We start from the raw sequence: 20,669 nt of genomic DNA on the forward strand, positions 1-20,669 counted from the left end.
TAACCTCTGAAGGGCCGTAAAATTGGTTTGCAAATTTTCCATACCGTTCTCTAGATATCTCCTAAGGTTCTGACGTGGAGAATTTATTAAACAATCAAGAGATTCTTGGATGAGTGATCAATTTACTTATTCTCGTGACCTTAATATTTGATTCAATAGTGATATTGTGAGAGGATAGAAACTGCTAATCTCTGATAGTAGAAATAGTATCAATATTTCATTCAATAGTGATATTGTAAGAGGATAGAGTAAGCTAATCTCTGATAGTAGAAATAGTACAAATACATGTTTAATAAGAGCTAGCTTTCGTGTAGCTGCACCCTCTCTTAGTTTCTCCACCAGAAAAGGTTGGGGCTGCACGTGGGCTAGTTAAGAGCTACAATTTTGTAGGCCTGACGCTGTGTTTCCCTCGCCATATCTTGAACCAATACTCAGTTGTAAGCGAGAAACACGCAAGTTCAAAGGTTTACTCCTGAACGACATATTTTCTTCACCCCGCTGCTTGACTCTCAATATTTCGACCCCGGTGTCTGACTCATAGACAATTTTTTCCATGCATTCTGCCCCCTGACAAGTTAACTTTAACAGAATTGTAAAGCTCTGGAACTACATATGTAAAATATCACCGCCTTCAAATTTCTCCACTCCAGAAGCCTTCAAGAATTTTATTATGTCCCATCTTATGTACTTACTTCGGACCTCTTTTTTGATACAGGTTACACCTGTACTTGGACCTTGATCAGAACCTGCCCCTGCCATCGCTAACTATTGTATTTTCCTTTTTTTACAAAACTGCCCTTTTTATTAATTTATTACTTTTTAATATAAGGGAGTGCCTCGCATGGGACCTCGCGTCCCGTTCGCACTCCCTCCCCCTCCTCCCCCCCCTTTTTGGGTCTTTGCAATATTGTACTAAGTGCTACTGTTGCGTGTTTCTTTATTATTATTATTATTATTATTAGTATTAGTATTAGTATTTAGAAGTCAAACCCAATAAATTAGTTGAAATTAAAATTCAAAATTACATTTTGGCCAAACTGACTCAAGTTCACTTTCTTTTCAGAAGAAAGAGAACAGATGCTAACGGGATTTTTTGTGTTATTGGACTGAAATAGTGATATTCCGTGGAATTTCACACAGGGTTTTTTTTTTCACGATTTCAAGAGACATATGTGTAAAGAAATGACCAAGCTTTCTCTTTTTAAGCCGAAATTAAACAACAAAAAAATTGGCAAACAACGAAAATGCAAGTTAACTGAAATGAAGTCTCAAATATGAAAGCCTTATTCGTCAAGCTACTAGCGGGTGAAAAAGTTCCTCTATGGGAAAGAAGAACCCTCTCAATGCGTGGATACATGGCTTGGTTGGTAGTAGCCCCGGAGGCACGGGTTCGGATCCTGTCCAACCCTGAATAAATTCAAGTTTCTTTTCTACAAATGCCCTGGTCTTTCTTTGATTTTCACCCCCACATCAAATGAAAGTTAGAAAACATTTGAAAGCTTCAATACCGAAGCTAAAATTCATACAGAAGTTTTGGTTGGACTCCCGGTTTCTTTTAAGAATTTTTTAGAATTTAGAATTTAGAATTTAATTCATTCGCCACGGGAATGGCAGGAGGAAGGAACAGAACTTTCGTCCCAATTGACACCTAACCCTTTTGTACCCACCCATCCCACCCCAGGGGAGGACATCCATCACACAGTAATCTTGTGTGTGGGAAATTAACGTCTCCTACCCCAACCCTGCAGGAGACGGGACCTCCATTTATTCGTCCCTATCTGAGAAGACTAGAATATCTAACCATTTCTTGACGTTATAGAAAGGTAGCAAATTCTTCTCATTTATTTTAAGACCTTGAGTGTTGGTCCGGCCTGGGCTTGAACCCTCGACCTCCCGCACAACAGTCCAGCGCACTATCCATTGGGCTAACTGGGCGGCTTATTCTTCCAAATAAATACGTGAATGATGAAATTGTTACTACAAATACAATCAGAGGTAAATTCAAACGAAAGTAAATGGAATCGAGACACACGAGGTATCTTCCTCTCGCACAACACTATTAGAGCCATTTTCGAAAGGAATCCGGAATTGCTCTTGGTTCTCCCTTACTTCGCTTTGTGATTGGTCCAGAAAACTAGTGCCACTATCCCAAACAATCAAAAGCAACTCGCGACGTTTCGCCGCTCTCAAGGCTGTTTTTGCTTGTTTAACTTTGAACTTTGAGTTCTCATTGGCTCTTTTGGTCATTTAGCTCGAGCTCAGCAGCTCTGATTGGCCGTTTTGTTTACTTTGACTACGAAAATGCTCTGTAATCTTTTAATCTTATCAATATGATGTTACTTTAGAACGAAAATATCCGTTTAATCTTGTTAATGACTATTAAATAGTGACATTAACATTATCAATCACAGTTTGTTCTCAAGATTTATAGAGTACAAGGCTAGATTTAACTCCTTTTAATCTTGAGTTTTTACATCGGTCTTTTTCATTTTTAGCTAGTAAACTTTGGAATGCGCTACCCCCTAGACTCAGAGAATCTCAAGATATTGTTTCATTCAAGCGTTCTCTTAAAGCCCACATGGCTTAGTGGTAGTGATTGTAAATATCGTTATTGTTAATATTGTTAATATTGTAACTTTTTATTGATAGCTCTTGTCCATGATCTTCGATCCTGTTTTTAGTTATTTAATAGATCTACTTATTATTTGTATTCTTACAGAAATTATGTTTTATTTCTAATTGTACATACACGTACACGTTTTAACGAGAACTTCTGTACTCCTAGGTGTCACGTGTTTAAATAAAGGATTGATTGATGATGATTGATTGATTGAGGCAATTATATAGCGCAAAAGTATCATTTTAGGGACAAGTATTCCAATTTATCTCAGATATTTATATATTTGCTGGTGCGTTTATTGCTACAACCTCGATTCTTTTGTTTGTTTTAAAGACTTAATTATCAATTTTTAAATGAAAATCTTATTTCTTTTTCGAGCAGAGAGAAAGGAGAGACGATAAGATAAGCAGAAACTGTCTTTTTCAACCTCAATTTACATACGCTTCACAGTTAACCTTGGTGTTTTAAGAAACGTTTTGGATTCGTGTTTATACATATGCATTTTAAATGGCGAAGACAAAAAGTTTGGGTGGTTTATAGAACATACTTCTCCCTAAACTTAAAAGTGTTTATGTAACAGCAATGTTTACAAAATCATCAACCAAATGTCAAGGCATAGGCGACAGACGAAGCAATGATAAAAATTACGAAAAACACGAGATCCATTTTAGCGGACACTCTCTGCCACGTGAACTCCTGGACTTTTGTAGGTTGCACAAATGCAGGGGTTCCTGTGCACTCAGGCATTTCGATGCCAGTCGTCGTAGAGGATTTCAAAGCCAGAGGATAATTGCTGTCTGCCTGTGACACATTGACTCTCCTCACTCTTGATTCCTTTTTAAAGTTGCCAAAGCTACAGAATTTCTCAATCCAGTTTGGTGGTGTTCCCTCCTTGAAGTAAACCCTCAGGACGAAAATGTTGGCGAAAAGGATAGCTGCAATTAAGATCATCGTTACTTGAAGATTAATACCCAGGATTGGGAGGCCATCTGAGGTAACTGGAAGGAAAGACGGAATGAGAAGCAGAAATACCGTCATGGCCAACAGGATAGTTGTGACAAAACCAATGCGTTCGCCGCTCTCCACATGGATCAAGAAGCTACTGAGTGCAAGAATCGTTAGGAGTGAGGTGGGAGTAAACAAATAGAACATATAGTATAGTGATTTCCGTTTCATTTCCAAAGTGTACACCACTTCACTGAAGTTAAATCGACAACAGTTCCCGTGATCAGTCTCGCCTAACGCAGCTGTGATGTTTGTTATTTCCCAATCTCCACTTTTCACAAAGCGAGCTGAAACGAAAATATGTATAGGTAATCGCATGGGGCCGAGTAAAATTAAGGACTAATATCACGCGTGTTTTCGGAAGTTGCTGAAATTTCCCGAGTCGTGCAGCGACGAGGGAAATTTCTGCAACTTCCGGAAACACAGGTGATATTAATCCTTAATTTTACGAGGAACCGTGTGATTCCTTGTTTATGATATAAGGGGCAAAATTTTTTTACTGATCTCGCGCAAAACGGGACGCCATTGTTACAAAATAAATAGAAATTTCTTTACCTCGGTAGCCGTTGCAAAGCGATTTTCAGCCAATCATTTTCAAGTAGTTTTGCCCGGGGCAATTACAAAAATTAAGAAAAAATGCCCTCTCTCTTGACCAATCACAATTCAGTAATTTTGTCCCTCATATGATAAGTTTTATTATTAAACGCCCCTCAGAAGTCTTTTTGGCATATTGAATTCTAACTGCTACTGAATACGTTTTTTTCCTACGAACTGTCTGAGAACAAACCAGGCAGAGATAACCTTTTCATTGGTATTGTTTTGTAAGAAACTGGTGATTTATTATAGGGGGGAAGGGTGGGGGAGGAGGAAGGGAGTGGGTGGTGCAAATGGAGAGGTCTTATCTTTTTGTGTACCAGAAAATGAGGGGCTGCGTGAAATTCTGAAATAATTTCTGAGGGGCATATTGTTTGGTGCATTCCATTCCCTTTTTAACAAAAGAAAACAGTACTGAAGGGACCAACACCAACCTACTCTTTGGGAGGGGGGCACATTACTTTATGCAGAGGTAAGAACAGGGTTACTGGGAGTTAAGTGGAGGAAAATTGGCTCTGTTTCTTCCCGACCCCCCTACCCCCTCGCTAGTTTGTTCGCTCCAGGTTTCCTCCACCTTAGCAATGGATCCAATATGGCGGCTTAGACACTATCATCATCATCATCATCATCATAGTTTATTTAGTAAAGCAGGTTGAGGGGTAGGCAAGACATTAAGTCCTGATGTGGACCTAGCTCGCCAGAAAATTCGATTACTTTGCAAGCTGTCAGATTACAGGTATGAAGGGGTTAAGTTGCAAAGTTGCACTGCACATCCTGTACTAGGCATAAAAATCATGCACGTTATCAGGGCGAATAGGCGCGCGCATTCCGAGAACAAAGTATTGTTTTTCAATCAATGGACTTGGTAGAGAGGACTATGGTCTTGAGCTTTTGAACGAGTACGGGGACCGATATTTTTCATTGCATAGTTTTGGTGAACAAATTGTCCCCTTTGAATTAAGAAATTAAAAAAGAAACTCATCAAAGGCAGAAATAAATACATAGCTAGAGAAGCGCGCACCAAGCCCGTTACTCGAGGACACTAAAATACGAATAAATGAACAAATCTTACTTGCAAATTTCCTTTTGTCCTTGAACAACTTTAGTTTCAGAAGATTCTTTCCGTAAGAGTACGAACCAAATGCCAGTTCACAAGTCTGTTCGTCAAATGGCCACTCATCTACTTTCATCTCACAGTTCGCTTTAAAAGTAGCTGGTCCACTCCAAACACATCTCCCTTTATCGTTCACAGAGATATCGGTGACGAACTTGGTTGGCCCTCCAGCAAGGTTGATCTTGTCATCGCCACTACAGACGAGGAATACATGCAGGTGTAAGAGTTTCTTTCCTTATCATTCCAAACTAGATCAGATACCGTGAACGTTCTGAAATTGCTTGACTAGGCTCAATTTCTGCCGTTTTCTCGGATCTGATCTTCGATCCACCCGAGGGGGAAGTTCGGGAGGAGGAGGAGCACAGGCTCATATCTGGGACAGCGGCCGGTAATTAAGCCTAAGACCTGGGGTGGGGGTAGGAAGCGTCTCTGAGATGAGGGCCTAATGGAGAGGGGGAAAGAAGATAATAATTGTAGAGAGCCATATTTTTTTTTATTTTTTAAAAACTTCTTCTGAATGACAAGGTCACATGACACGACTTAAGTCTGTTTTAGCGCTGGTGAAAATGACCGACTGACTTTTCATCGACAAAGTGCATGTACAAGTTAGTTAAAACCAAATAATAGTGAGGAAGATGAGTGGCTTGGTCCCAGGTGATCATAGCGACATAGTCCGCTCTGTCAAACCTGGAATCTATCGTAACTCGTGATGTCACCCAAAGGGTAGAAAGCCTACCTATACCCAGACTGCGCACGGACAACAGGGCAATGTAGAACACTTAGAGAGTTGGCTCTAACAGGAGTAAAAAGCGGGGCATGTCGGTATATCCCTCCACTCGTAAACTAACTTAGGAAGTTGGAAGAATGGTTTGATCAGACTTACTTGTTGAATAGTGCTACATCTGGGACCCAGATTTCCTCAGGAGAGAAATGGATGCGGTTTAAGTCGCCGTACTCACTTGAGTTCCATGTTAGGAATTCATTTCTCCACGTCTGCAGGAGACAAAACGGACGTAACTAGACACAATTATGGTGGTGTACTCCAGTCATAAGTTAACGTGACCGCTGTGAATTGCAGCTCTGATAAAATTACGCTCAAACTGGAACTGCATGCACAATATCTTTGTTCACTTTTTCATAGGTTTTTTTCTCAAATGGAATCTGACCAGGAGTTCCCAGACCTGAATTTTGATCTCAGACCTCATCTCATCTGGAGACCGAGGGACCTCAGACGCCACCTGGGGACCAGTCACTAATTTATTCGCCAGGGAGGTTGAGGGGGGGGGGGAGGATTTTGGGGGCATCGTATGGTTTTCAGGGGGACAGGAAGGGGAATCAGTCGTAGCCAAGAGAGGGAGGATTAAAGGGGGGACTATAGAGAATTGACTGCCACTGAGGGGGGGGTCTGATGAGTATTATAGAGCCTTTGGGGGCACATTGGGGATCAGGTAACTTTTAACTCCCCAAGTGATTGTTTCGATGCCATAAGAATTTGCATTACAAAATAAACAAACAAACAAACAAACAAACAAAAACAAATATAATTAAACTAAAAGGAAAAAGATCTCTATACCTGTATGACCCAAGTGTCCAAAACCACTAATTGCTCTTTATTATCCTGTTACAAAGAACAAATGAGAGCATAAATAGGGTGGGCAGACTGTGTAAGCAAACAGCCTCAGCTAAAATCATTTGTGGAGCAACTATGATACTACGCGCGCTTGGATTTGTCAGGAAGGTTCAACTGAGACACAACAAACGCTTCCGGCTCGAGATTTAAAAACTTTTCTCGCGTTCTCCAAACATCCCACGTGGGTTAAAACAATAATAAGCCAATAGAAATTGCGGTCTATTTCTTAAATAGTTTACTGTGCCGATACGCTCGTGGCCTGAAAATGTTGTGAATCTCTTGTGTTGGCTTTACTGACAGTTGACGGTGAACATCCCGCATTTTGACAGTTGAAGATTAATGTTGTGGCCATTAAACGATTGATGCGTAGCCTCAACGAGAACATCCTAACTGAAAAATTTTTGTTTTGTGGAACCACCTTCCCGTATGGTAAGACTGGAAAGATAATGTGCTTGTGGCCACAAGCCAGAATTCACAGTTGGAAAGAACTCAACTGTGTATCGACTGCGAATGTCGAACTACTAAGATACTCCGGAAAAAACAATAAGTAGCACCGGGAAACGTCGGTTCAAATTGGGTCAAGATCAGAATTCTATGTCACACTCACTCACACACTCACTCATCACTTTATTAGGCTTCACCTTCTGTAGGAGGCAGTAGCCACAAAAATTACTAGTTATTATTAGTTGCATTCTCAGGTTTTACTCTGATTACGACTCATCACTGTAACTCACCCAGTTTGAACCAGCGAAAAAAATTTTGCGAGAGTTGACAAGTGAGATCTAATACTTTTCAACCAAAAGTGGGCGACATTACAAAGATTTGGCATATTTTTTAACTTATCGTGTAAGGAAAGGAATGATATATTCGTACCACTTTCACAAGCCTGCTGATTCTGAGCGCGAACGACACTTCAACTTCTCTTTTTCCCCTAAGCACTGGGCGGACCTTTTTGTCATAATTCTTCAAGAGGTCCGCTCGAATATGATGTTCAAAGGAAGTTATCGTTGAACCAACATACCCTAATGTGAAATGAGTGAGATCAGATAAGACAAAATACGAACAAAGTTCCCTTGCAATCAGTGTTAAATAAATGGCATCACAAAAAGAAAAGGATGCGTACTTCTCCAACCAGTCAAAACAAAGAAAAAACCGTCTAGTTTTGTAAGTATATTTAGCAAATCTTTGGGTGTAATTATATAGCTATGTGACAAATTTATAAATGACCATGACGTTTTGATAAAATAGCCAGATATTGCCCTGGTTCTTTTGGGTTCGAAAATTAATTACGTTAATATTTAGCTTGATTTATTTGAGCGACTTGGGTTTTTTCCTCTCACATGCAGTTTGTCACCTTCAATATATTACAGATCAATGAAAAGTAGCGCATAGTTGCTAGTTGACCTCTTTGACTAGATTAGGATTGACATTTTTGAAACATGTTTAAAATGTAATTAGTAAACGTAGAAACGAAAACAATAACAAGCGATGTTTTCACCAACTCACTAGTTATCTCTCCTCAATTTCAACAAAATCCAACACTGAAACATTCCCTTTCTGTACCAAAAACCAAGATAATTCGCCATTAAAAACAGGAAAAACGAAAACTTTAAGCTATACCTAAATGTGTACCGTTTCATAAACGCATCGACAATAATTTCAGTAATTAAAATTCACTTACCTTCAAACAAAGATATGATTTTTAGGAAAATTACTACCACAGCAATAGACTTCATTACTTAAGGACCTCGTTAGACTTAGAAAGTCTTTCCCGATCTTTAATCTTCGATACCTCAAATTAGCTTGGGTTTTCACACCTCTGATCCAGGGCGGCAGTTTACCAAAACCTTTGTGACTTATCCCTTAAAGAATCAATATCAAATGAAATGCACTACCAAAGTTTCTTGATGATTAGGAATATTTTATATTGACGTCAGATTTACACAGCTGCATCACGAAATGAGATCTACTGCTTTAACAAGAATTTTAAACATTGTCATGTCTAAACCGAACAAACTGAGGCCAGAAACTTATTTGCTTGTGTACTATCAGTTAAGAAAGTAAGATTAAATTTCTTTATCACTTTAAAATAAAAAAATTCGAACAAGCAATAAAATGTGCAGTGGTGTATTGATGTCGTATCTTGTAGTTTACAGAAAGCCCGAACAATATCATCACCTGCAAGCCTATGTCATCGCAAGATTAGAATACCCAGGCAATATTATCAGCTGCATGATTTTGCAATACAATTGCAGATCTCAGCCATTTTTTTTTTAACATGTTTTGTTAATCTCATGCTTTGTTAAATATTTGAAACATCTCAAGAAACAATGTTTAGAAAATCACCACACAAATTACTGTTAAATTATTCATGATAACTACTGATCATGACAGGTCGGATTTATCTCTTTCATTTCAGTTTCTTTTTTTTCATGTTAATTCTTGGTTTATAGTATATTTACTGTCATTCTTTCAATGATTTATAGAAGAACAGGAGAACCCCGCAATCTTCAGTCCCAGTGAACCGAAAAATGGTTCGAGTTAACGTGGCTTCGAGTTATCGAGATTGGTGTTGAATTTCAATTACTTTGTTAATGATAATAATGATAATAAAAAATATAACCACTCTTGCAGAATCAAGAGTCATTTTCACACATCTGTTTTGTTCTATAAGATTTTTTATAAGAACGTTTAGTTTGGGAAGTTTAGCTAAATGTAATACGTTTTCATGAATGTTAACACGTTTGTAAAAAAAATCGCAATTAAAGATTGGGACGTGTCAATCAGCCATGTTCTAGCACTTTGACGTTTATCCACCAACGCTTTTAATGAAAATTTGAGTTATCAGGGTGAAAAAAATTCGAGTCCGAGTGAGCCAGTCAAATCCAAGGGAAATCGGATTTTGCTCGAGTTGGGGAGGGGAGGGGGGGAGCGGTCTCGACTTAACCAGGGTTCGAGATAACGGAGGTTTTAAAATATTTTTGTTTTTTCCTGTTTTTTTTTTTTTTTTTTTTCAAAATCCCATAATCTCCTTCCGGCGCTTCCGTTATATTTTATTCAAATAGCTTACGAATCTGTATCGCATAATCTTCCTTTGTAATTCAGTAACGTATTGTTACGCGTAAACTGATTCAAATTATTCAACGACCATTGACAGTTGAAGATGACATTAGTAGTATCGAAGCATGTTTGCAAACTTGAAATTTTTTTTTAATAAGAATTTTAAATTCTAATTAGTAATTTAACATTATTAGCCGACTTGGAAAGACTCGTTTTGTTTGAAAGGTGACTTCTACTCCGCAAAAGTTCATTTTGGTAGCTGTATAAGCACGTGTTTAACTTTTGCAGTCTTAAAATTATCTCGAAAACCAAAGGGACTATATATATATATATATATATATATATATGTAATTATACCTCAAGAATTAGGTTACTTGAACTTTTACTGCAACTCTGAGTTTCATGCCTCTTGCGAAGCAATCGTCAGGCAACTGCCAGAAATAACGGTTACAATCCACCAAAGTTTAAAAGACGAAACAATGTATACATGCGCGCGCAACATACTATTGAGCACTTTTTAGTAGATGATGATCTCATTCCGCTATTTTGGTTATATATATATGTATATATCTATATATCTATATATATGGATCCAATTACGGATACAGGCTAATTTCAATGAAACAAATTCTGTATACGAGGGAAACCCTTTGTCATCCGCTAAGTTGACTTCGGTCGTGTATCTTTAATAGATCCTTAGTTGGGTTTCATGTGGGTTTATAGGCTTCCCCTACCCTGTCACCTTGAAAATTAAGTTTCCCGGGAGACCACGTTTCCGATCACGTAAATCGCATCTTCGATTGCCGTGATTGCCAGCATGGTTGTCCTGATAGTGTAGTGGTCATCACACCTGACTTAAGTAACAGGGGGACATGGGTTCAAATCCCGCTCAGGGCAAATTTTCTTTTCAAACATTTATTCTATTTATATATATATATATAATATCGAAGACTTTATTTCATCCGACTCTTGCATATGTGTGTGTGCTCTCTATGTTTTGCATAATGTGCCAGCTTACTTAACTATGCGTACACAAAATATAACTTACAGTAGGTGCTAATGATCATGTGCTTATATGTTACAGCGACCGCGAAGACGATAAGCAAAAATTGAACATAGTTACACGATCTGCACGCGAAAAGTCAAGAAGCTCACGGTAGCATGAAACATCGTGTGACATTTTTTTCATTTAAATATCATTTTCATTGTTTTCCCCAAAAGCACCTAGGCTTAACGAGTTACAACATTAAAAGTTTTAAATCAATTTATTCAGGCTCACACACAAACAGAAACACAAACAACACACACAAGTTGCAATAACAACGAGTTACCTCTCTAAGCTAGGAATATACCTTTTAAACAATCAAACTGTGGCCTCCGAAAAGTGCTTAGTGTTAATTACAAAACTTTGCTCTTTGCAAAAAAACAACAGTTCACATCTTATTTTACAGACTCGACACCATACAATAAAAAAATTAGTTTCCTTGCAACGCTGCTCGATGACTATGTTTCACCTAAAATATTAGCAGCAGAGCTAAGGAGGACATCACGTTTAGAGGCATAACTTGGACAATGCAAGAAAAAGTGTTTGAATGTTCGAATGATGTGAGGCTTTTTTTAGCAAAATGCTAATTCCCTTTATTTCTCATACCTCAAATAAATAGCCTGCTTAGGTGTTCAGTTACGAAAACAAAGCACGGTAGGAAGCCTACGGTGGAGCGAAAAAACGAGGGAGGTCTGAGTCGGATCGCCCGGCCAACCTCGTTTCCAGGGCCTTTTTCCTTAGTTGGAGAGAGGCCCTGGGAACGAGGTTGTTGGGTTGCGTTAGGTTTACAGGGTAGTTTACAGGTGCTATCTAAGCGACCCGACCCAGGCTTCCCCGCTTTCGCTCCGCCGCTGCTAGTACTTACTATTACCACCGATTACTGAGGGTCTCAGTGGGGCGATGGCTTATACAGCTAACGGTTAATATCATTCCATCGTTGTCTCCAGAAATGTTTATTACGGTTGACTTTTTTTACACTATCGTTTAGAAATCTGTCAATTTTTACGCCTAACAGCTAAATGTTTTGGCCGTTCCCAGCTATTTGCATACATACATACATATACATACATCACCTTTATTTCACCTCGGATTTACAGAAGTCGCTATATAGCTAATTTCTCCGAGAAAGAGAAAGAAAATTAAGTAAATAAATAAACGAATAAATAAAATAAATAAAAAAATATAGTGTCGTATATTATATACAGTACATTACACTACTATTTACATAAGTAACAATCACATTTATGTTCGAAGGAAATTTATTGTTCGCAATAGATTGTATTCTTTTGCTATCGATGGGTTAACCCCATTGAGACTCTGAACTTTAAATCGCTTTATTTTATCAACTGAACGCCTGTAAAAGGCGAAAAATATAACACATAGCCATCGCCAGAGCGGTTGCATGCAACATTTTACATATGATAAAGAAAAAAAAAATGCCCGATTGAGTTAGTACGGCATTATTCAATTTTTTCCCTTTGACAAAAGGCTAATAAAATGCAGACTGATCATTTTCTTAGGAGGCGACAAGAAACAATGACGTACGTTTTACATAAATTTGTCTAACAACATGCAACCGTTGCTTTGCTCATTTCCAGTGGTCATGAATACAAAATTGTTATTACTAGATTTTTTTTGACGGTACTTTTCCTTGGGGTTGCTGCTGTTTAAAAATTGCACTTGACCAATTCATGCTTTCGTTGTTTCATCTCTCAGTTTCACCACATGCTTCTGCCAAAGCTATATTCTTCGAAAACTGAAGTTCGTGGGCAAAGATTTCGAAGCAAATGTATTTTGACAAATGAGAACCTCCAGGGTGCCTTGAAGGTCTAATTAGATGTGTACTAAAACGTCGAAAAAAAAATTTAAAAAAATTCACTTCGTTAATAGCCTTCAAGTTCCGTTGATAAACGACCTTTACCGAACGAGTGTACATGTCTATCCAAAACTAAGGAAAAACTAAATAAAAATACATTTTGATATTTTTAATGATTGAATTTGAAGCGAAATCTATAGTCCTTCAGTTGTCACATTTATGGTTTAGCTCGAATATTTTATAATTAACTCGTATCCCACACCAAACAGAAAGGGTTGCAGTTTCCTCTTAACATAAAAAAACCGAAAGGTCTATGTGTTTAGAAACTTTAACGAGCTGCTTCTTGCCTTTTCTGTTTGTGATTAGCCCGGTGGACGATGAACGCAAAGATGCAGACTGCAATACCAACAATCAAGAACACAAAACCAAACGAGAACAAAATAATAATTGTTCTTTGGTCGATCATTGCACAAGAGCCCGAATGACTTGTCGTTTCCTTATCTGAGGTGTTTTTTCCACTCCGCTCAACACAGCTGAATCCGATGACGAGAAAAATCAACCCTGGGAAAAAGAACAAAGTTGTTGTCATCAACAAACCACAGATACTCAAGTCCACTTTCTTGCAAAATCGCATGTTTGGAGTTGTCTTCTTCCTCTACCGTTCGAGCTTCGGGCCTTGGAATGGAAAAGTTGATCCCAATTCGATCTTAAAAATTTTCAATCGCGTTCACAGATGTCTGGAAAAGCTCCTTCTTTCAAATCATGTTTCCTGGCCTCCGAGCTGTGTACAAAAGATTTGTCTTGTGTTCCCTGATCGAACTGGATGACGAAACAATTTTTCTAGCAGGGTTCTTTGTTTCTAGCGAGGCGCTAATGACATAGAGAAAATTACAGATGTATTATAAAGTGTTTAGGAAAGCGTTTCGAAGCGACTGAGCGGTAGCGGCGACACCTGGAGAAATGTATAAATCGCTGCCTTTTCAACTTCCGTCTTCGAAAAATATTTCTTATCGTTCCAAATCCATTATAGGGTTAGACTTTTTGTCGCCAAACAGTCCAAAAAGCTGGACTTTTTGCATTTCATTTCTGATACACAACTAGTGAGAAGTGATTAAATTGAACGAACCCTTATTGGACAACTCATAGTTATTCATTAAAAACGGGTGTTTGCGAAGAAGGTACGTTCACAATACAAAATTTGCATAACATCAGTTGACTACTAAAGTGACATAAAAATATATTGTCTCTTTTCACCGCTTTCCAATAACAGTAAAAATTGATTTAAATATTTCTTATTCAACACAAAAGGGCCAGCTTGGAGCGGCATGGGGCCATTTCAAAGTTTTTTTTTTTAATGAAATGATTGACTTCGGTTCGACGGTGTTGCGTTTTGACGGCTATAAAACGTGTATCAGCTGGGAAATACTTTGGGCTTGTGACGGTCTTGTGATTAACCACCTGAGGAAATTTAGAAGAAATGGTATCAAAACAACATGCTTTAGATAAGAAAAACGTACATGCTGATGATGAATTTCACAGCTAAAACCTTTTGACATCTGCAAAGTCCTCAAAAATACCATGATAAAAAACCAGGGGTCCTTCTCTCAGAAAAACCCCTGAGACTCAACGGACAGGTTTTCGATGGCCGTGATTCACTCCAGATCGAAATTTAACAGATTTGGAATTCAAACTTACGATGTATTTGGCCAGCGGTTGCCTTACATGCGCACGCGTCGAAAGGCAGCCCGACTGAGAGAGCCGTTATGTTGTATTAAACGTGGTTCGTTGTGTTGTTCTTTTAAATCTGGTTTAATCCGTCTCTTTTAAATACCATCGTTGGTTCCTTGATATTTAACAAAACTATAAAGATAACAGGTGCCAAAACGAGCAGACAGCAAGGTGCCGGGTGGAAAGCGGACTGGCCCTTTCGTTCTATCAGAAATGTACTCTTAGGAATAATTACCAATCTGTGATAAGGCGAATAACGCATGGTTTCGATTGGTTCTTCCTTGTGATCTATTAAAGGGCTCACGAATAGACGACAATTAAATTATTTTTTGCTTTTTTATTGTATAAAACAAATGGAGGCCATGTCACGTTGCAGTGCGTCTGTTCAGTAATAGAGTTTAGATCCACGTTTGTTCCTGAATACGTGTGACCACAGACCGCTAGTAAACATGTGATGGGGGGGGGTGGGGTACTCGATATATTCCTAGGTGGGGAGGTGCGGCGCGGCCCCTCATACCCTGACCCTGTTTAAGACAAATATCACTGATTTTCCTACCCTGTTTAAGACAGAATTCCCATTTTTGATACCTTGTTTACTTTTGCTCCTGCTCCTTGCCCTGGGGGGGGGGGGGGTACTCGATATATTCCTGGGTGGGGAGGTGCGGCGCGGCCCCTCATACCCTGACCCTGTTTAAGACAAATATCACTGATTTTCCTACCCTGTTTAAGACAGAATTCCGATTTTTGATACCTTGTTTAAGACATTTAATGTGCTTCGTATTAATGCCAAAATCAACGGAATTCAATATTAATTAAAATTAGAGCTTGTAAAAATTTTGCTGTTTATCTTCCAAGAAAAGATATCCTGTTTAAGACAAAAATTGATAAATCGATACCCTTATTAAGACAAAACATGATAAATTCGATACCCTGTTTAAGACAAAAATCTCGAAAAACATACCCTGGCTGGCCGCACGTCCCCATTAAGTCCTTATAAGGGAGTGCCCCCCCCGGGCATGTGACAACACTGTAGCGGTCACGTTCGCTGTTTGCGGTCCACGTTTGAACTTCAAGCAAGGGAGTTCCAGATAGGCCAACTCCCTCGGCGCTTTTCTTCATCCTGTCCCAAAGTTCTCACGTGTGTCCTGCATGTAAATAGAGATGAAGTCTTTTCCTTTTAATCAATCTGTTTGGGACGATAGAAAACCAAACTTTTCGCCACATTTTTCTTTTGAAAAGAAAGACCTCCATCCTTTGTGTAATTTAAGATGGTGGCGCACATATTACTTTTCTCAGGTGAAAGGCGACGTCGATCTAAAAGCTGAAGAATCTCAAAACCACTAATCGCGGTTTGACGTCTAGAACTTTGGTAGGAGTCGTCCTTATCATGGGATTATCATATTAACTCAATTTGTGCTAAAGCTAGCAGGGTGTTAGGCTTCACTAAAAGAACATTTGGTCATTCAAACAAGACTGGCATCAAGACAACTTTCAAGGCGCTAGCGTTACCCATCCTCGGGTACGCTTGCGCAGTCTGGAACCCTTATCTGGTGAAGCACATTAAGGCAATCGAAGCAATTGAGAGAAGAGCGTCCCGACTAATATGTGGCCCTGACAAAGAATATCCTGAAAGACTTGTAGAGTTAAATTGGGTCTCTTTAGAACTGAGAAGGAAATATCTTAGCCTAGTTCAAATGTCTAAGATTATATTTGGTTACTGTGATATCAACTGCCATCAGTAATTTGAAATTATTGGAATAACTCGTACTAGAAGTAAGCATGAGTACAAAATAAGGCCGAAAGTTGCCCGTACAAATTATATTTGAAATATTCATTCTTTTATAGATATATTAATGATTGGAACTCTTTGCCTTCTGATGTGATGTCATCTCCTAGCGTCTAGTCTTTTAAAATTTCACTGATTAAGTACCTATGCTCATAATTTTCCTGTAATACTAGGCATAATGTCTTTAATATAAGTTTATGCTTTATTATTTTTGGAGGATATGTCTTAGCATGGGAATTTGGTTTCCCCCTACTACCACCCTGTCAACCATTTTTGTATTTTTGTTTGTTTATATATGCATTTTTTTTTAAGTATTTAGTTCATTTGTATCAGTTATGTATGGTTACGAACTGTGATTAAACATTAAACACAGACGTTTGCGGTTAACACTTCAAACGTGGATCTAAAACCTCTCATATAGATCACAGCGGATTCAGAAATATTCATTTTTTACACTTAAGCCTCAATAGGCCAAGAAATATTCAAATGAGTACATTTTGTGCGATATGCGATCACGTCTTTGAAAGATTTTATGTTTCGTACAAGAAGGAAAAATACCCACAGCTCTGATTACGCGCGCAGGGGGGGAGGTGAGGTTGGGTTGATGGATTCTCATGCCCTCCCTCTGCGGAATCTAGCTTTGAATGTGTTTCTCCTACGATCTCTAAAAGCGAGGGTCGTCATCGGTAAACTTCGTTGATTGTCGGAACTTCTTCGTCCCCTACCATGATTCATTGTCATTGGAAGCCTTTCAGAAACTCCGCTTATTTTGAAAAAAAGGAATACCACGGAGAACGCTTTCGAAAAGCTTTCCGAGTATAAAAAGAATGACAAAAAAACACAAAAGACAACGTTGTTCTAAATGACACCTGTTTTTACCAGTACATTTTACTCAAATATAGTTTTTCTTTATACTTCAAACGGATGAGTTGCGGAAAAAATGATACAAAACTCACTTGAAAATTAATGAAATTGCGTGAAGTTCATTTACTTCGCGCAAGAGTGTACTTGAAATTTTTTTCATAGCTCTAACAAACTACTTTGATTTAGAGAAGAATCAAGTATTATAAAAAAGCTGGCCGTTAAAATCAAAATTATCAAGCCATTAGAGAATAACTTCAAAAAATAATTGGATATTAAAAATTCAACAAACCAAATTGAGCCCTCGTTTTAGATAGCAATAAATCAAAATTGCTTTTACTTACACGCAAGTTGTGGGGTTCTGCCAGGGTAGCTTAGAAAAATCGCTGCGATATATTCTGATGTTATCTGAGTAGTCACGGATAATAGAGGCTTCAAAAACAATACCGCATGCAAAATACTTCACATTATATCGATAGTACAAATCAACATAAATCAAAATATTATGACGACAAAATTGTTCACAGATCGCTGAAGTTAAGGGAAACTGTCAGTAAGTGTTTTACTTCTGTTCAATGACAAAACCATCATGTTTGACCAACACAATGTGAAAGATATCACACAAACTTCAAGTTTGTTTGCCAGTGAAATAAAAAATTCGAGGTTTTGCCATATAAACAATTTGTCGATTTGGCCGGAACACTTGTAGTTACTTGCCGTTCCATCCCGCTCAGTCTGCATCTCAAACGATATATATTTCTGCAGTCGAGCCTGTCTCGTTTTCAATGTTTTTCGAATGCCTCGAGTTCAAATACACAATTACCGTGAAAACCATAGTAGCCAGAGAGAAACACAGGAAGATAAAGCCCCCACCTATCAAAACGTAAGAAAATTCTTCATCTACTTTCATACAGTATGACTTCGACAAGATTTCTTCCTTCGCTGTAAACAGCTTTGAGCAGCGAAATCCAACATTTACAAAGATAAAACCTGGTGCCAAAAATAAGAAGGACGCCAAAGCTATTCCCCAAACTCCAAAGTTCATCACGTAGAGGGTACGCTTATCACGCTTTTATCACGGATCACGAATCACGGATAGTTTCAAGCCACGCTCACTTAGCAGCAAAGACATCGCCGATATTGGACACATCAGAGTTCTTCAGTGAAGAATAACACTGCGAGTTTCGTGGATAACAGATGCAAACAATGAAAATCGTGGTTTGGTTTTGCTCAGCTCTTAAGGTGATCATGCAATCCTTTTGTCGGCAACTCAGTTCAACACAGATGTAGGTACAGGTTCACCGCTCTAACTTGACTAATTCAAACCGAAAATAAAACTCTACACTCGATTTAAACGCAAACAATTCGAGACGTGCAGTGTATGGCTGGCCCTTAAGTCAAGTATAATTAAATCGAGCAATTGCGGGAAAAACAACTTACTAATGACTGAAATACCGAGTTAGCCATGTCCGGGGCGGTCTTTCTAAGACATTTCAAGTGATTAAAAATTAAAATTACTGCCGTTTCTTCGGTAGATTGCACGATAAGATTAAAGCCATCAGAAATGCCGCCTCTAGGGAAAACTGGAGAATACTGCGATTGACGGTTCAGAACAGTTTTTAGGTTAATAAAAAATAAATAACTGTCGAATAGAAGAATGACTCGAAAAAACTTTGCGGCACGTTAAATTACCCGTTCCAGTTTCAAAGGATTTAAGAATGCTAAATTAAAACGCAGAGTATGAAACGAAAAGTTCTCAGAATCACAGCTGACTAATATTTCCGCAATAAACAGACATTGTTTCCTTACAGTCTTAAAAGGCAGCGTCCACTCTACGGCAAATATGATGCGATTGACGAGTCACGCATCTGATTCAAATTAAGGGAAAATCTTAGACATTATCGAATTAACGACGGAACTTTCAAGTCACATTGACAAAATTTACCGTCATAAAATTAATTGAATCTGATCCAAATACGTGAAAGTAAAATTAGATGGCAAGATGATCGTTTATTACCAAAAAGAGTTATGCACGGAGGGGGGCATTGAGATTTTCGGTTTTGGCTATTTTTAAGACTGGTTTTTCGGTTTTTGTGCTAAAAAATGTCGGTTATTCGGTTTTGCTATTCATTGCGGCTTGCGGATTTTCCATTTTTAAGCATTTGGTTTTCGGTTTTCGCGAAAAATGTTAACGGGTTTTCGGATTTGATATCCGATGCAGTTTTTGGTTTTTCCTATTTGATCTATTTGAGTTCCGGTTTCTCTTCGATCTGAGCGGAAATCACGCGCCTTCATTGATCTCGAATAGCCGCTAAACGCAAATATTATTGGGAGGAATGTGTGACAAACCAACTGAAATATTGCAAGGATCCCTAGGGGGTTTGTGCATCTTGAATGACGCACAAGACTTTGACCATCTGTAGGGGTTCACACGTTTTAGGTCGAGGTCGATCAGTTTGCGAACCATGTCTTCCAACGTGCCAAACGCGCCGGCAATGGAAGATTTTTAGATTGTGTCACGATAAAATTGACCCGGTCTCCCCATAAGACTGTAATATTCTAATGATTCCCCACTCAAAAGCATTTAATTGGCAGTCAATTTAAAATAGCCCCCCCCTTTATATTCTGTTAGCGACGACAGATCCCCCTCCGTTCTCTTCCAAAATCCTCCATCCCCGCCCCCACCGGGAAATAAATGATGACTAGCCTCTAAACAAGCATATTAAATGCTATTGATGAAATACGATCCTAAGTTGTGACATGGGATATAAATCAGGTGTAAGAATGTTTCTGATTGGAGGAGCCAATTTTATATTATCTGTCTTACAGGTGAAAGACCCACTTAAAGATACCGCTCGTTTCCCGACAGGCATATTTTACTAGAAAAGTTCCTCTCTCCATCTTTGAAACCTTACACATATATTTAACAATTATTCGCCGGAGGCGAGGTGAATATCGTCGAATAATCCCCGAGACGAAGTCGAGGGGATTATTCGACAATATTCAACGAACCTGAGGCGAATAATTGTTTTAGTATAATTTCAGAGCTGAACAAAAGAGAAATCTCTAAAATCATAACATTTTAGTAACATTTATTAACATTTTAGTTTAACATTTTATATAAACCGCGCGGAGCGGTTTATATAGCGTCATATAAGGAACCGCTCGACCAATCAGATTACTGGAAACTCTTTGCTCAGCTCTGAAATTATACTAAAACGTTATATAAAGCGTAAAAAAAAAAAAGACATGAACGCCGACGACGCAAAACCGTGCCAAGAACTCGGTCCAAGGACACAAGCAAAAATGTGGACGATTAAAAACCGGTCGGACTCTGGGAAGGAAGAATTGAGGGTTAGACCTGGAAGCTCACCATCACTCTCACATCCAGTAACACAGGGCACCCAGGA

The 20,669-nt window shown here is 38.6% G+C and overlaps 1 protein-coding gene and 1 non-coding gene across 2 annotated transcripts; one reads left to right on the forward strand and one right to left on the reverse strand.

Annotated features, from left to right (window-relative positions):
- Positions 1 to 2,340: 2,340 nt before the first annotated feature.
- LOC111340460 (neuronal acetylcholine receptor subunit alpha-7) lies at positions 2,341 to 8,850 on the reverse strand. The gene is made up of 6 exons (XM_022947310.2): positions 8,645 to 8,850; positions 7,837 to 7,985; positions 6,907 to 6,951; positions 6,217 to 6,326; positions 5,292 to 5,527; positions 2,341 to 3,912 (listed from the first exon to the last, which is right to left on the reverse strand). Exons 1-6 carry the CDS (start codon positions 8,697 to 8,699, stop codon positions 3,218 to 3,220), a joined length of 1,290 nt encoding a protein of 429 aa, XP_022803045.2. The 5' UTR covers positions 8,700 to 8,850; the 3' UTR covers positions 2,341 to 3,217.
- Positions 8,851 to 10,846: 1,996 nt separating this feature from the next.
- Trnal-uaa (transfer RNA leucine (anticodon UAA)) lies at positions 10,847 to 10,920 on the forward strand. The gene has a single exon. It is a non-coding gene; the product is annotated as a tRNA-Leu (tRNA).
- The last annotated feature ends 9,749 nt before the right edge of the window (positions 10,921 to 20,669 follow it).

This window comes from Stylophora pistillata, chromosome 11, assembly GCF_964205215.1.
Source record: "Stylophora pistillata chromosome 11, jaStyPist1.2, whole genome shotgun sequence".
NCBI classification, from domain to species: domain Eukaryota; kingdom Metazoa; phylum Cnidaria; class Anthozoa; order Scleractinia; family Pocilloporidae; genus Stylophora; species Stylophora pistillata.